This window comes from Typopeltis vanoorti, chromosome 17 (genome assembly GCF_054136105.1).
Source record: "Typopeltis vanoorti isolate ZY-2024b chromosome 17, IOZ_Tvanoo_1.0, whole genome shotgun sequence".
NCBI lineage: Eukaryota > Metazoa > Arthropoda > Arachnida > Uropygi > Thelyphonidae > Typopeltis > Typopeltis vanoorti.
Window position 1 is genome coordinate 37,410,142 of NC_143565.1, and position 18,626 is coordinate 37,428,767.

The 18,626-nt window shown below is 35.9% G+C and overlaps 1 protein-coding gene across 1 annotated transcript in view; it reads right to left on the reverse strand.

The window, feature by feature from the left end:
- Positions 1-18,626, reverse strand: part of Abca3 (ATP binding cassette subfamily A member 3) — a 524,972-nt gene that overhangs the window by 113,812 nt on the left and 392,534 nt on the right. Inside the window, exons 19-20 of the mRNA XM_090407639.1 lie at positions 14,653-14,778; positions 5,029-5,259 (exon numbers count right to left, since the gene is read on the reverse strand). Coding sequence (XP_090263765.1) covers positions 5,029-5,259; positions 14,653-14,778 — 357 coding nt within the window. The remainder of the gene's footprint in view (positions 1-5,028; positions 5,260-14,652; positions 14,779-18,626) is intronic.

An 18,626-nucleotide genomic window follows, 5' to 3' on the forward strand; every position in this document is an offset into this window, starting at 1 on the left:
AGGGGGTGGGAGGTCACGTGGAAGGCCAAGGACTCGCTGGAAAGATTATATCCAAAACCTTGGGTGGACACATTTGGAAGTCCCACCAGAACGCCTGAGCTTGGTGGCAGAGGATCGTGACCATTGGAAGTTCCTCTTGCAGATGCTTCCCCCACAACCCAATTAGGAAAGGCGGACCTTGAAGATGTATGTGTCTATTTTGTTCTTGTTTTCATTTTTTCATGAATATAGCTGTCTTTTGTTTGCTATGCTTGGATAAAATATATAGATGATAAAAAGAATATAATCTTGTCAAATATAATTCACTTTTTAACCTCGAAAAATTATGCCATGACTTGTAAGCAGCACATATTCATTTTATATATTTTAGGATGAGGGGGATTTTGAAAGAGTAGACTTGGAGGAGTTTTTAAATAGTAGATGAACATCACTATAAGAAGCATAAGAGTAGTATATATCACTATAAGAGTAGTAAGGCCAGTAAATAGAGTAAATTACAGGAAACAAAACAAAGAAAATCATGGGAAATCCTACATTAACAACAGAACACCAAAGAATGGCAGGAACCATACATAAAGTACACTAAACAAAAACATGAAAAATTACAAAAATACAATAAGGGGAGAATATAAGAAAGAAGAGAACTACAAGAGTATGGAATTATAACAATGATGATGGTCTGCACCTTTAAAATAAATTTCATGACTGAAAACTTGGGCAGTAGACAAACTTTATAATTAGTAACTTTCAACTGCAAAAAAGGGCAGGAACACAAGTGAAATTAAAAATCAGCCTTAGCTTAAGGGAAGGGAAAAGTGATTAGCATAGCTGGTATGAACAGTCAACTTCTTAAAGTAGACATAGACCTAATGTTAAACATTAGTTCTCTATTTGGTATTTTGCCATTTCCTCTGTCAATCACTGCCCTTAGGATGATTAATGCAGACTAACTGTTCAATCACCAAAAATAACTAAGTATAAAATTGACTAACTGCTACAGTTTATGGTTATTTTTGATTTCAATGGGACTGACCACACACATTTAATTCACTATGAAGATCTCAAATAAGAGACATTAATTTAAGATGGCGGCAGGTCTATGGAATGTTCCCTGTGAGAATGGATTTAAGTTATTAAAGGGGCTTTAGAGGATTCACACTAAAGACTTTTTTCAGCACATGCCAAGAAGGGAGAGAAAAAGGTGTCATCAGTGGAAGTTGTGTAAGAGTGTAAGATATGTGGTTAACGAGGGTGTTAGTACTAGATATTTTGTTTGGAGGGTGGTGAATGGGTTGCCAGAGGTAGTTGTCGATGCTTCATTAGTGAATGAGTTATTAAGGAGAGGTATGATAGGTATTGTGTGAATAATGGATCTCCCACAATGAATCTTCTGACTCCATGGAAATACCTGTTTAACAATAATAATGATTAAGGTAATGTAATATTTAGAAATTCAAATGCTAATTCTGAATTTTCATTTGTATATTTGTATAACTATCTTAGGCAGCATGTAAAGAAGAGCATGTGAGGATCAAGAGTTCTAGATCTCATCATTTCATTAGCGGATGTAATTATTAGAGGGATTTCACATTTTCCTCCAGTTGGTGAAAGTGATCATGAAGTAATCACCTGTGTTGTGGCTGGTCATATGCAGACTCTGGTGAAGAAGGACATATGTGGAATTATAATGATGGTGATTATGACAGGCTTAGAAGACAGCTTGGAGCTATAACATGGAGCAAGGAGTTGAGCGGTAAGGAAATAAATACTGCATGGGAACTCACAAAGAAATACATAACAGCATCAATGTGTGAATGTATTCAGAAGGCCAAAAAGCTGAATAAGGTAGCTGTAAAATGGATGAATGTGCAGCTTAAGCATGAAATCTGGAAAAACAAAGTACTTTGGAGGAAGTACAAAGTGAATAATGGTAATAATCAGTCACGTGAAGAATATAAAGAACAAGCCAGGAGAGTGACTCAGTTAGTAAGAAAAACAAAAGTAGAATATGAGCAGAAATTGGCAAATCAGGCAAGAAAAACTCTAGAGAGTATTTAGATATGTGGCAAATAGAAGAAAGAATGATCACGGTTAAATGAAGTTGAGGGATGAAAGTGGTAGAACGGTAACTGCTGCAGAAGACTTGTTGAGGTATTCAGTGATCAATTTATATATGTGTTTCATCCTGATCAGGATGGAATCATGAGGAACTTAAGTGTAGAGAACAATAGGAGGGAATAGCTTAATTATGAGTGAACAGGAGGTATTTGAGGAAATAAATAAATTTGATATCAATAAGGTGATAGGATTTGATAACATGTCACCATGCATCTTAAGGGAATGTTTCAGGGAATTGGCAATAGCATTGGCATGCCTGTTTAATATGAGTTTACAACAGCACAGGTTCCAAGGGAGTGGAAGGAGGGTAAAATTGTTCTACTGTATAAAGGTGATAAGGCTGTAGCATCAAATTACAGGCCAGTCTGTGTATCTGGAGTTGTGGTGAAGGTCCTGGAGAGATTGGTGAGAAGTAGGATACAGAAATGGGTTGATAATAGCAGTATTCTCTGTGGTTATCAGCATGGCTTTGTTAAGGGGAGATCATGTTTTTCTAATTTACTTATGTACTGTAACAAGGTGATAAATACCTTGAATAAGGGAGATGCATATACAGTGGTGTACTTAGATTTTGCAAAATCTTTTGATAGACTGCCACATGACAAGCTCATAAATAAATTGAAACAGATTGGATTGGATAACAAAAAGTTGTATATGGGGGTGCAGTATCCCAAAAGAGAAAGGTCACCAGTGGTGTGCCACAGGGGTCAATTTTGGAGCCCTTATTGTTCAATTTGTATGTTAATGATATTGGGTTTGGTTTAACTAGTGATATCCAGCTGTTTGCAGATGATGCAAAACTGAGGAGAGCAATGCAGAGTCAAGTGGATGATATGGCCCTACAAGAGGACTTGAAAAGATTGCATGAATGGGCAGGTAAGTGGAACTGTCAATTCAATGTTGCAAAGTGTAAAGTTTTGAGATTAAGTAAGGGATGTAACTTGGTGGGGAAACTTTAAAGGAAGTAGAGGAGATGAAAGATTTAGGAGTGATGGTGGATAATGACCTGAAATTCAGGGGCCACATTGAACAAGTTGTGAAGACAACACATCGGATAAATGGCAATGATATGGAGGACCCTGGCATGCAGAAATAAAAAGGTTATGATAAAGCCTTGATCAGGCCTCATATGGATTATTGTGCACAGATTTGGTCGCGATGTGTTAGAGAGGGTCCAGAGCAGATTCACAAAGGTAGTCAGTGGTCTTTGGAATGTGGAGTATGAGGACAGATTGAGAGAATGTAATTTGCAGAGACTCGTGAATAGGAGGAAGAGGGCAGGGGATGTGATTGAGACATATAAGCTGGTCAGGGGTTGTTATCGGATAAACATGGAAGAGATTTTTCATAGAATCGGAGAAGGTAGTAGAACAAGAGGCCATTGCTGGAAACTGTATAAGGAGGGTGTGCAAAGAACCTGCTCCTCTGTTCACACCCTCCTTATACAGTTTCCCTACCTTACATCAAAACGCCTTTGATGTAAGGTAGGGGAGTCTTGTGTAGTTCTACTTCTTCTCTTTGCTGTCTTGGAGTGGTGTCAACTATTTTTTGTGTTATTCTTGGGTTGAATCCATTTAGTAGAGCTTTCTTTAATGGTTTTCAATTCCTGTTTGAGCAGTCCTTTGGAAGGATCCTGTGTGCTCTGGTCACTAAGGATTTTATGATGTCATATTTCTGAGATGAATGATTCACCGATGTATTGTGAATATAGCATCCTGTAATCAGTTTTCGGTATATGGTAGTAGTAAGTGATCTACAGGGATTACATTGGATATGAATATTAGGAAAGGAAATTCCACATGATATTTCTTTTTCTGATGTGAATTTAATTTGGGGATGTAGATTATTGATTTATGTAAAGATATATGGCATTGTGGCTCTGCAATTTGTAAAATAAATATTATTTTTTCTGTCTCATGTGTAAATGTTTAATTATCATTTTGTGTGCCTTATATATATGTTTCCTTCCAATGAAGGAAGGAACAATATATAAGGTGTGCTCTTGCACTTGTACACACACAAGAATATAAAAGAGCAGTGATTCTGCCATATATACAATCAATCAAAAATAAAATAGCAAGATAGCTTTGCCAAAAAAAAATCCCCTAAAAGTTGCTTTCTACCCAATCAACAAAATCTCCAATCATCTGAAACCTCCTAAACCTTCACATCTGCTGCTTAAAAAACTAGGTGTCTACAAGATGAGGTGCAGTTATGGTCTACACTACAGAGGAAAAACTGGCAGATCTGGTGACATATGCTGATCAGAACACTTAAAGGACATTGAGAATGAAAGAAACCACAAATCAGGGTGGTCAGCACATACTAGTAGAATAGCAACAAACTAAAATGCTCTGCATTGATTACTGCTTTTACTCAAGAGATTTCAAAGAATCAGCTGAAATTATGAAAAATCCTCTACAGTGTAACAAAAACAAGGGTTGATTTTACATCAAGTCTGGTCTTCCTTAATCTATCATGACACACTTACATCTACCAGTAGCATATGGCAATCCACAAACCAGCAGCCAGTGTCACAGTGAATGCACACTTTCCATTAAACATTTTCAAATATTTTTCTGTAGAAATGTTAGCTGTTATTACTTTCCTTCCATTTTTTTTAATATATTTGTGCTATTTCCTGATGAAGGAAACAAAGTTGTACATGTGGTAAACTGTTGTAAAACAGTTTACCACATCAGGTCAACAACAGTTGACCTGATGTGCATATCGCTATACTCACTCTCTCTCCATAAATGATCTACGAGAGGAAATGGCAGATTATTCTACCACACTTTACAGTTAATATCCCATTAAATATGAAATAGATATTGATACTTATTTTCTTAAATGTTCATGATACTTATTTTCTTAAATATTCATTAACTTCAAAAAGGAAGAAGAAATTACCTTTGCAGCATGGCTTAAACATGCCATATGGAAAAATTTTACACATCATTTCCACTATAGGTAGTCCACACACAGATTTCACTTTAGTGTTTTTGTAAAGATTTTCAATTGATCGTCCCAAGCAATAAGTGGGCAAAAAAGCAGAGAATGCCCAATCAAATCCTTTGGACAGATACTGTAATTTCAATTGGGGAATTTCCAACACTGATACTACCAGCAAACAAGCAATTCCTGCAACACACACACACACAAATATATATAACACATATTTCAGTCACAAGGTATAAACAGGTAATAATAAATCAAATAAAATAATTCGCAAATCAAAAGATTTATATTTATATACAAAACTATATATACTATAAAACCTTTACTTGTATTGTGTGGAATTTGTGAAGTTTTATTAATTAGGGAAAGAATCTCCTTTCTGGAATAAAAATATTGGGAACTGAATGTGCACCCTTATCTCACACCTGATTTCACATTAAACCATCTTCCTGTATTTTCTTCAATTCTAATTACTGACTTACACCTCAAATACAGACTACTGATATAATGTCCCATGTTACCATATAAATTCAGAAAGTTCTAAATGATCAAAACAGGGTTCTTCTTTCAGTAGACATATATAATTTGTAATGACTTATAATTAGTAACGTGCATCATAAAATGATCAAAACTCAAATCTGCAAACTCAACTTTTCAATATTAAGTAGTAGTGGAGAGGATGCGATGTATTTAGCAAAGTAGAGCAGAGTGTCCTCCCACGATAAGTCCTTGGACTCCCTGGAGGTGTCACGTAATATTATTATTATTAGAGGCACTTTGTTTCTATTATTTCATTGCATATATATGCAATATATTTTATTTTCTATTATTGTTCACATAGTTAACTTTGCTTTTATTCTTTATTTCATTGTATATACACAATTACACTTATCTGTTTTAATAATGAGAATGTATACTTGTACAGAACTATGCAAAGTGTTTTGCTATGAAAAGTTTCATACATCATGATGCACCTGTGATGTTGCATGAACAAATTAGCAACATACTAATTGTGGCATGCCTTCAATTATTTTATTATGTGATTCTATTTGAATATAGCAGGTATACAGACACCTGCTACAGCAGTACACAGTAAGCAGTAGAAGGCAGTCATTGGGAGTTTTACGTAGGAAACTTTGATAATTGCTTCACTGTGAATCCAGATCAAAGACTAGTAGTATTCATTAATCTGCCAACTATTAAGTCTTCCTAATTATTTGACAAGGAGCATGGATTCCAGAAGTAGGAAACTGACTCTTGCCATTTCAGTATGACAACATATTACAATCATAAAGCAACAATAGCTGGTACAGTTGATTACTATATGTTATATTGTAATGCAGTTGAAATACCAAGCATTTCTCCTTTCAGTATCATATCATATCACAAGTATTCCTTTCCACAACTGCTTCTATGACATGATTTATCATTGAACTGAGTGGAAATTCATTTACTATGTCGTGTTCTGTAATCAACTATTTGCAAGAGAGTTATGAAATTCTAACTTTACTTCACTGGCCAAGATACCCTATTTTTTTTATCATCTATATGTTATATTGTAATCAGATGGCATCCACCATACAGCATGGAAACGAGCCCATATACATCCAATTAAAAGACATGAAAAGAGTCTTCCTTCGGACTATCAATCTACTGCTTTCATCTCAGTGTTGTCTAAGGTAATGGAGGAAGTTATTAGCTGTCAACTTCTTCAATACTGTGTCAACTAATCAGTGACCACCAACATGGATTTCATCAATCAAATCCACAGCAGATCTCTTCATAGATCCCCCCCCCCCCCCTCTGGACAAGCACCACAGAAAGTTTTGGAGAAACCTGTGCTGTTGTACTTGTCATTTACAAGACATCTGATATAGTTTGGCAATGAGGGCTTCTCAGCAAATTTCATATTATGGCCTGCCTCCCTTTGTAACCAGACTGTCGATTTTCTCTTAGGTTGTTTGCTACATGTAATGGTGGATGGTGTTCTCTTCAGACTTTCCTAGTAATGCAGCTCTTCTTCAGAGCTCTATTATTTATCCACCATCATAAACATAAACAACCTACTCTCTCTTTCTGACCTCAAACCTTATTCATAGTTTAGCTAATGACAGTACTATCTACTCATCCTACTCATATAACAAATCTTGAAGTGCTGAAGCATCTCAAGTTTCAAGACATTCAATAAGTGGCCTAAACACCTCTCTACACCATCTCTACACCAAAACACAATTTTTTTTTCCTGCAAAAAAGACCTTAGTTCTTCTCTCCTTATCTTCATTGACAAAACAACTAAGGTCATATTTGTGTTCTTGGCTTGACTTAGCCTTTTCTAGCATAATCTTATTAATTTTATAACATCCTCAGCTTCCAGAAAACTTGACATCTTTTGTTCACCACATTATTTTCATCTGTCCAGTTACTTACTCTGTAGAAATCTGAAATACACCGCTATTTGAATCGCTATTTGGCCACATGGCTCTGAAACACTCCTCTCCTTCCTTACACACTTAAACAACCAACACGCCAGAATCAAGTTCACCCTGGAAAAAGAGGAAAACAACTGCCTCCCTTTCCTAGACACACTAGTCACCCGCCAGCCTGATGGAACTTTGGTTTTCTCAGTTTACAGAAAACCCACCCATACAGGCAGATACATCCACCAACAATCCCCCCCCCCTCACAACAATATGGAGTGGTAAAAACACTATACAACAGGGCTAAACTAATCTGTTCTAACGACATAGCCCTTAACACTGAACTAAATCACATCCTCAACACTTTCTCAGCCAATGGCTACCCCCCCCCCCAAATATCCAAAAAATATTAAAACCTACAAACCACAACCCCCCCTCTCCACAAAAAAGATTACTCTAAATCCATCACCATTCCCTACATCCGAGGCACCTCAGAAAAAATTACCAAAATTCTAAAAAAACATGACCTCACCTCCTGTTACAGGCCTTACAGAAAATTGGCATCCCTTATCCGCTCTACCAAAGACCAACCACTTCCCCTAGACCTACCTGGTGTATACCAGGTCCCTTGCAGTTGTAAACTGTCGTACTTTGGCCAAACAGGCAGGACAGCGAATATCAGAATTTCTGAACACAAGGACTACATCCGGTTTTACAAGTATAGCCATTCTGGTCTTGCAGACCATGCTCTGGATACTCGTCACAGAATACGGTGGAAGAAAGCAACAATAATACACCGGAGCAAATATAAATTCGAAAGATTATTTATGGAATCAGCCTCTGCCCTAAGAAACTCTCCAAACCTCAACAAATTTGGTTGTGTGCGACTGCCCCAAATTTGGGAGGCATACATCAGCAGACCTTCTGCCCAACGGCCAAGAACACCTACTTAGCCCTCCAGAGGGCACCATCAGGACTTCTAGGAGAACGATAGCTTCAAATCTTCATTCTCAGTTACTGTATTGTTATTGCCTTGTGTGCACCTGCCTTTTTGTAAGTTCCTTTTGAAAATGGCAATGTGACATTGCCGAAATATCGGAAATATCTATTAAAATATAATTTAATTTATATTCGGATCTACATTGTTTCAATTCCCTAAGTTATTTAGAAATGCATAACCAACATATAAGCCTGTCTACGAGAATCAGTATTTGCTACAGGCTATGTAATCTTTCATGTGGGAGTGACATAAAAACAATGCAGCCATATTTGGGTTTCTGATTTAATTTTCTAGATTTCTTTTCAAAAGATTCTATTAATGAATGGGGAGAAATGGACCCACATCAAGGCTGTATGTTTGTTCAAAGTATTTGTCTTGAAACCAGAAGAAGGCATTTTCTGGGCAATATTTGTATAAAGTATACAATTTTTATTTATTTATTCATATTGAGTTTCCTCCCTTTTCTCTCCCCATCCCTATTGGGGACAAGTTGAGCCCCATGATGGGGCTCAACTCGCCCCTGGTTAGGTATTTATGGCTGTAGATCCATGTGTGTTCACAAGGCCAGTTTGCCTGTTTGCACTGGCCTTGTGAACTGGCCTTGCAAACTTGTGGCCTTGCAAACTGGCCTTGTCTCTCAAAAAATCAAGAAAATGAATTTCTCGATTTTTTCAGAGACAACCATCTTCGACAGTTTGTAAAGGAGGGCATGCGCAGATTGAGAGTTAGATCTGATCATTCCATCAGAGGATGTGATTATGAGTGGTGTTTCACACTTCCTTCCAGTCAATGAGAGTGATCACGTAGGTTGTGGCTAGCCATATGAACACTTCTGTAAGGAAATGATATATGTGGAATTACAAGATCAGTGATTATCACAAGCTTAGAAGACAGCATAGAGAATACATGCTCTCCTCACCATTATGCTTTGATTCTTTTTTAAAACTTTCTTTCAAGACTTGTTTTTTGATATTTATTTTATCCTGTTCAAAATTGATGTTTACTTCCTATTTCAAATTCTCTATGCACTTCTGCACCAGAAGATATCACTATCAACAATAACACTGTCAATGATACATTTTTTATCATTTATGATTTGTATCATAAAAGATACAAATCATAAATTGGGGTGCTTAAGGGTCAAAGCTGTATAACTGAGAGGAGACCTCCACATAGCCTTTAAAGGAATGTGGAGAACCGACCAGGGCTTCTGACCTAATGTCCAATCCTCACCTTCTCGTGGTGCACCCTGTTGGGTATCTACTTTGATACTGAATGAATGAGGATGGGCTGGCAATTTGGGATTTAGCCGATCAAATTGTATTCTTAATGGTTAAACCAAAATAAAAAATGATGGTACAACATGTCAAAATTTCATGCCGGATGGGGCGTCACCCGGTTAAGCCCCCGTTGTTTTCGCCAGGGAACCAGGGCGAACAGCGAAAAGTCAGCTACTGGAACAAATCTGAAAACAAACCCAAATTCAACATCACCAGAGTTAAAGATCGGTACTATCAACGTAAGAAGCCTGAATGGCAAAGAAATGGAGCTAGCTGAGGAATTAGATAAGTACCAGATCGACATAATAGGGGTGACTGAAACAAAAAAGACCAAAACTGGTGAGATCTTTCTGAGCAATAAATACAAAATGTTATATTCAGGCAATGACAATCAAGGAAAAGAAGGAGTAGCCATAGTATTCAACACAAAATACGAGGCTAATCCTCTTGAATGGCAGTCAGTCTCAAGTAGAGTAATGTGGGCAAATATGAGAATGGGGAACTGGACAATGAGACTTATTTGTGCCTATGGTCCCACAGAAGGTTCTACGAGGGTAGAAGTGGAGGAATTTTTTGAGGCTTTAGAAAAAGCAACTTACACAATGAAAAAGGAAAAGTTGGTCCTTGTTGGGGGATCTAAATAGTAGAGTAGGAAATGACTGTGAGACATACAAAAATATTTTGGGAAAATTTGGAGAAAAGAGCAAAGCTAATAATAATGGCAAATATCTGTTGGATTTCTGCTCAGGACATGGACTGGTTATTACTAATACCATGTTCCAACATAAAAATGTGCACAAATTCACATGGAGAGAAGAGGCTAGGAATAAGAAAAGTCTCATTGACTATGTTATTGTTGATAGTGATGTTTTCTCCCTGGTGCAGGATACCAGAGTGTACAGAGGATTTGAAATTGGAAGTGATCACTATTTAGTCTTGAGCAGGATAAAATTGAATTTCATATTGAAAAGAATAACATGTAAGAAAGTTTTAAAGCGAATAAAAGTTGAGCAGCTCTCAGATGTGAACTGTAGACTAAAATACAGAAATATTATTGAAAAGAAAATGAAAGAGTTTGAGAACAGGAATCAAACCTTGGAGATTCAGTGGCAAACTCTGAAGGAAACATTGATTGATTATGCCAGAGAGGCATGTGGTGAGGTTGTGTGCAAGGATAAAAAAATCAGAACTACCTGGTGGACACAGGAAGTTAAAGAGGCAGTGAAGGAAAAGAAGAAAGCATATCAAAAGTTCCTGGCAAATAAGTCAGCTTTTACTCTTACAGAATACAGAGACAAATGTAAGAAAGCTAAACAGTGTGTAAAACTAGCTAAACAAAAGTCATGGGAGGACTTTGGCAAGAATATAGAAAATAAATATCAAGAAGGTGGCAAAATATTCTGGAGATTGTTGAAGAAGCTTAGGAATGGAGGAAAGAGTGCTGTAAAAGGAATTAGAGATGATAAAGGTAAAATGAAAACAGGAGAAAAAGATATCCTTGAAGTATGGAGTAATTACTTTGAAAAACTGCTAAATGAAACAAGCAGTGATGACAGCACAGTGATAAAAAACACTGACCAGGCATGCAGTCAGGAATACATATCCATACTTGAAGTAGAAAAAGCCATCAAAGGCTTGAAATGTGGAAAGGCAGCAGGAGTAGATGATATTCGACCAGAAATGCTGAAGTATGGTGGTATAAGAGTCTTACAGTGGCTGCACTGCATAGTTCAGAAAGCCTGGACAGAGGGACGAATTCCCGATGATTGGAGTAGAGCTCTCATAGTACCCATATATAAAAAGGGAAATAAAACTGAATGTGAGAATTACAGAGGTATTTCCTTACTGAGTGTTCCTGGCAAGATCTATGCAAGTATACTTGAGAAACGGTTGAGAAGAATTGTGGAAGAAAAGCTTGGTGAAGAACAAGCTGGATTCAGGCCAAATAGAGGCTGTCAGGATCAGATCTTCACTTCTTTATGACAAATAGTCGAGAAAGCATGGGAATATAACAAAGATCTGTATTTAAGTTTTGTTGATTTGGAAAAGGCATATGACAAGGCCAAGAGAGAAGCTATTCAATATGCTGCATATGGTGTCAATGGGGCATTATATCAAGCAATACTTAGTCTTTATTTGAGTTGTAAGTCAGCAGTTAGAATTGAAGGAAGTACAGGAAGATGGTTTAATGTTAAATCTGGTGTGAGACAAGGATGTACGTTATCCCCTCTGTTATTCATTATCTATATGGATCACATTATGAAGGAATGTGGTATTAAACCTGATATCAAAATTGGAGATGTTAATGTCAGCTCTTTGCTTTATGCGGATGATGTTATACTTCTAAATAAATCCGCTACAAGTCTGCAAGATTCTCTGACTAAATTGAATAGCTGTTGTAATAGATATGGTATGAAGGTAAGCAATAAAAAGACAAAGACAATGAAAATAGGCAGAATCATTGAAAATATCAACTGTGTTGTGAATGGAGAACCTGTGGAACAAGTAAAACATTTCAGCTACTTAGGCACAATTTTTACTGAAGATGGTAAACTAAATATAGAAATAGACAACAGAATCAGCAAAGCTGGTATCGTGGGAAGTCAATTGAATAAATTCATATGGAATAAGAAAGAAATTAGTCGGAATACTAAATTAGTTGTATACAAGACAGTGTTCAAACCAATTTTAACTTATGGATCTGAGAGCTGGGTCAGAAGTAAAACAGTTGACCAAAGACTAGAGACCGCAGATATGAGAGTCCTGAGAAAGATTAGAGGCATGAACAGATGGCATCAATGGCAATATCATATTAAAAACGAGGATATTAGGAAAGAACTTGACATTGTCAGCATCCAGGAATGTGCTAGCAGAGCTAATCTCAGATGGTATGGTCACTTAAATAGAATGGGAGAGGAAAGATTAGCAAAACAAGTGTTCTCTGCCAGGTTGGCAGGAAAACGACCCAGAGGAAGACCAAGATATAGGTGGATTGATACGGTACAAAGTGCCTTAGACGATAGAAATATAAGATCTGATAATGTTGATGTCTTGACAAGTAACAGACTGATTTGGAGGAAAATTGTAGATAGGAAGTTAGTAATGATGTAATTTTTTCATGTAGTACTGTCATATCCTGTACATCCCTTGAGGGTACATGGCAGGAATTTGATGATGATGATGATGATTTGTATCTTCTGTCCATGTAAATTTGTGCATATCTTTATGATAAAAAACATGATATTAGTAATTGAACTGAACTGAAATTGAGCCAGCCTTACTATTATGATTACCTTTGCTCATTTCTCCAGATTTTCTGAAAACATTTCTATATGTCTGATATTCATTTTCTAGTCTTCTGTTGAAATGAACAAGAACTTTCATTTTTTGTTGTGCCTTCTCTAATAACTTGAAAAAAAAATCTGCTTCTTGAGTAGAACCTTCTGTGTGACCATGGGTATAAATAAGTCATATTCTCCAATTCCCCATTTTAACGTTTATTCACATCGCTCTACATGATATTTCCTACTGTCCAAGAAGATTATTCTTGTGTTTCATGTTGAATAATAAAGCTGACTTTTCACTGTTTGCCCTAATTTACATGAAAATAGCAGTGGCCTTGTTTAACCAGGTGGTGCTCCAGAAAGCATGATAGGAAGTTAGTAATGATGTAATTTTTTCATGTAGTACTGTCATATCCTGTACACCCCTTGAGGGTACATGGCAGGAATTTGATGATGATGATGATGACATTAGCTATAACGTATCTTCGAAGTTCAAGGTCCGAAATAAGATTGCTTGGAATAATGTCTACCTTGATTAGTGCCTGCTGTGAATTTAAACATTAAGTACAACTGATAGATGTGTGTAGACTGATCAAATGAGAAGTTTTGTTTTATTAACTTGAGTTAAGAATATTTATAATTTTGAAGCAGTGAATTGTATGTTAAAGTTTAGAACATTGAATTGTAATGAGTGACTTAGCAAGATGTAGTAAGTTATTTGTATTGTTTCATTTAAAAGTAGAATTCATGTATTTGCTATATATCGTATATTAAATGTTTTATTTTGTTAATCTAAATATCGTGTTTGCCTGAACTCCCTTTTATTGCACCGTTCATAAAAAATTCGAATCTTGCGGGTGCCCCAAGTAGAATAATAAATAATTCGGCCTAATGAGAAGACTCTTAACTTAATTAAGGATTGATCCTACTGTTTTATATAGACTAATCTAAAAATAGGGTGGCGCAGTATAATTATAAATTTCCCTACTTTTGGATCGGTGATCAATTTGCAATTAGTTATTTTATTTATAAGAGTGACTTGAAACAAGATGGTAAATTAGAACACAACATGAAAATAGAACATCACGACACTATCAACTTATTATGTGGTAATCTATCAAATGCCTTTGCAAAATCTAAGTACACTACTGCGTATCCCTCTCCTCTGTACAATCTTATATATAGCTAGTTTAGTTATTTTGACTAATTTCTCTTTTTTTCCATATAAATTTATTCAATTGACTTCCTAACATATCAACTTTGCTAATTGTATTATCCATTTCCATATTAATTTGCCATCTTTAGTAAAAATTTTGCCTAAACAGCTGAAATGTTTTACATGTTCTATAAATATTTCACCATCCAGGATGCAGTTGATGTTTTCAATATTTCTGTTATTTTCATTGTCTTCTCTTTTTCTTTGTTATAATCAATTTCCATTAAAATAGCATTATTGCTACAAGCTTATGAATAGCTTTTCTAATAACTTGTCACAGTGAGAAAAGGTGTCAAAGGTCATTTTCTTTTAAATAAATATAATATATTATAATATAATCTAATACAAATATAATATCATCATATAATTATCTGCTTACCTGCAACAATATTATAGAAGCAGAGGCGTATGTAAGCAGTAGCTGGCACAGAAAACATAAATGACAAGCAATAAATGAAAGGAATGGCAGCAAAGCCATGAACTAAAAGCAGAAGAAAAATCTGACCTAGGTTGAGGAAGAAAAAAGAACAAAAAAATGCCATTAGTTTTCCTGTAACTACTACATAAAGGTTCAGAATATACAATTAAAAGGAAATTCACTTAATTTTTATAATGCATCACAAGTAACAACAACAATAATCCTCAGATGACACTCTGAAATAGATCTTATGTTCTCGCTCCACAAACAACCGAATCATAGTAGAGGTTAGGACATCATTGTTACTGTAAGAAAACTATCTATAAGAAAGAATGTTTCTCTCATGTTATCTTAAATAGACTTTAGCTTTGATGTAGTTTCTAAATGATTAATTTGTAATTTTATCTGTATTTTTTTTTTTTTTTTACTACAGGTCATGCCAGTAGAATAACCAGTGATCAAATCATTGTTTATTTAGCTTACTGTGTGAAATGTAATTCTGCTTGTCCTTGTATATTTGTATATACTCCAGATGATGACCTTAATATGAAGGTCAAAACATCGGGAAATTAAAATAGTAAAATAAAATAGTTATTTATAACACGGTTGTAAAGTCCATAATTTCTAAAATGAATGCTGATCACCATGCAACACTAATGAAAGGATTCTAAAATGAGAGCATAGTAGAGGTTATTGTCAACAGTTTAATATAGATTTCAGAGTGTCATATCAATGAAAAGATTGTCAAGAAATGTATAAACTTGTGTATGTCGATCTAGAAACTAATCTTTTGGAGTAGCAACTAATGTCAATGAAAATGTCAGAAGCACAGATTTTTGGAGTTTTGCTGGTCAATGGAAGAAGGGATAGCATTGAGAAGTGCTGCCAAATATTTATGGCTGTAAATTTGTTATAGTACAGAAAATCCCACAAGCAATCAACCTTCAATTGGTCAAATGTTTGTTCTTGTAACTAAGAGAAATATAAATAAAGTAATACAGAATTTTATTTATCCATATTCAGCGATAGAAGGATTCCCTTTTCACCCATAGTTAGTAAGATACTCACAAACATGGTGGGATATGAACCAACAGCCTCTTGGCTAGAGGGAAGATATGCTAACCACTCAGCCAACTATGCCACCACAACTCAGGTACCTAGTTTAAAAATCACTGATTTTGTGATAATTCTGGACATAAAAATTACATTAAACATCACAGGTGAGTCATGATTTCAGTCAACTCACAAATCATACTAAAAATCTGAGGTTTGGAATGAACTTTAAGAGAACAGAATTTGACCCTTATGTAAAGGCAACAGAAAATAGAGTTCATGAAATAACTAGACTACAACTGCACACTCAAGATAACTTTAAAATAAAATATTTAAGGAAAGGCTACATTACATACACTACATTACATTAAAAGTAAGTCAGCTAGGCCATGGCTGAGTGGTTACATATCCGCTCTCCAGCCAAAAGGCCGCAGGTTTGAATCCCAGGTGGGCATGGATGTTTGTGATTGTCAGTGGAAATACTAGTGGTGGTGGTGGTGGTGGTCGACAGTAGATGCCGTTAGTGTAGATGATGAAAGTAGTTGTTGGAAACAGAGAGTTGTGGAATAGTCCCCTCCATCGATGAGTCTTTGGACTCCCTGAAGGTGTCATGTAATAATAATATCTCAAAGTATGCAGCTAGAATCAACACTTTTTTCACAAATCGATTTTCCTTAATGCATCTCTGCAAGTATGTTATATGTCTCAAAAATTGGTTCACGATGCCACCACTTTTCATATATGCTGCTTAGTAAGGCTCATTTTACATGACATTGAACAAAGAGCAGCAGACCATGTGTATAAAATATAATGTAAAAAAAAAATAAAAAATAAAAAATTAGAATATTAAAATTAACAAACTTCCATGGACTTGCACATTGAAGGAAGTGTCACTGAACTAGGACCATATGTATCATCCTGTCATGAAGGAAGAATGATTATGGTAAGATAATGTTAATGGATGAAAATGATAGAATGGTAACTGCTGCAGATGACATTGTTGAAGTATTCAGTTATATAAGGGTGTTTCATCTTCATCAGACTGGAATCATTACAAACTTAATAATCCTCAATGAGCAGGAGGTATTTGAGGAAATAAATAACCCTGATCTTAATAAGACAATAGGATTTCATGATATATCACCAAGTGTCTCAAGAGAATTAACAGTAGCATTGACATGCCTGTTTAATAAGAGTCTTACAACAGCACAGGTTCCAAGGGAGTGGAATGAAGGTAAAATTGTTCAACTGCATAAAGGTGGTGATAAGGCTGTGGCTACAAATTATAAGCCACTGCACATCTGGAGTTGGAGTGAAGGTATTAGACAGATTGTTGAGAAGTAGGATACAGAAATGGGTTGATAACAGCAATATTCTCTGTGGTTATCAGCATGGCTTTGTTAAAGGGAGATCATGTTTTACTAACCTACTTATGTACTACAAGATGACAAATACCTTGGACAAAGGAAATGCATATACAGTGGTGTACTTGGATTTTGCAAAAGCTTTTGATAGACTGCAAAACGACAAGCTGTTAAATAAATTGAAACAGATGGGATTGGATAACAGACTTCTGAGTTGAATCAGTGACTGGCTGTAAGATAGATATTAGAAAGTTGTATATGAGGGTGCAGTATCCCAAAAGAGGAAGGTTACTAGTTGTGTACTGCAGGGGTCAATTTTGGGACCATTGTTGTTCAATTTGTATATTAATGATATTGGGATGGTTTGAACTAGTGATATGCAGCTGTTTGCAAATGATGCAAAATTGGGGAGAGAAATGCAGAGTAAAGCAGATGTTATGGCCTTACACGACTTGAACAGATTGCATGAATAGGCAGGTAAGCAGAACTGTCAGCTCAATGTTTCAAGTGTAGGTTTTGAAATTTCATAAGCAATGATGGATGCAAAGTATACTCTTGGTGGTGGAACTTTAAAGGAGGTAGAGGAGATGAGACATCTAGGAGTGGTGGTGGTGGACAAGGACCTAAAATTCTGGGGCCACACTGCACAAGTTGTGAAGACGTCGCATCGGATAATGACAATGATGTGGAGGACCCTGGCATGCAGAAATAAAGAGGTTATGATAAAACTGTAAAAAAACCTTGATCACACCTCATATGGATTATTGTACACAGATTTGGTCATTGGATTTTCATAGTGATCAGGATATGTTAGAAAGGGTCCAGAGAAGATTCACAAAAGTGGTCAGTAGTCTTTGGAATGTGGAGTATGAGGATAGATTGAGAGAATGTAAATTGCAAAGCTTCATGAATTAGGAGGAAGAAAGGGGATGTGATTGAGACATATACACTAGTCATGGGTTATCAGGTTGACATGGAAGAGATTTTCATAGAATGGGAGAGGGGGTTAGAACAAGAGTCTATCGCTGAAAACTGTATAAGGAGAGTGTAAGCAGAAAAGTGAGGAGTAGGTTCTTGGTATGGAGAGTGGCTGGTGAGTGACTGCATTGCCTAAGTGTGTTGTGAATGTAGACACATTGAATAAGTTTAAGACACAGTTGGATGAGCATTCCAAGGTCAAGTATATATATTTATTATTAACCTTAAACTCATTCACACTCTACATCCTAGCAGTTAATTTCACTCATCTAAATATTAAAATTGCAACACTAAACCAAATTGGAGTAACAAGAGAAGTAAAAAAAATTTGTATAATTAAAAATCAATGATCCAACAACAGGTACAATTAAAAGAGAAAAGAAGTAGGGAGGAAAAACAATTCATCCTGAACTCAGCATATGAAGAATGCAACATGTGACAGAAACATCTCATAGTTTCAAAGGACTGAATGCATTTTGCAAATATATGTGCTCCTTTTGGGGACTTTTCTTTTTAGTAATATAATACCAATGTTACAAT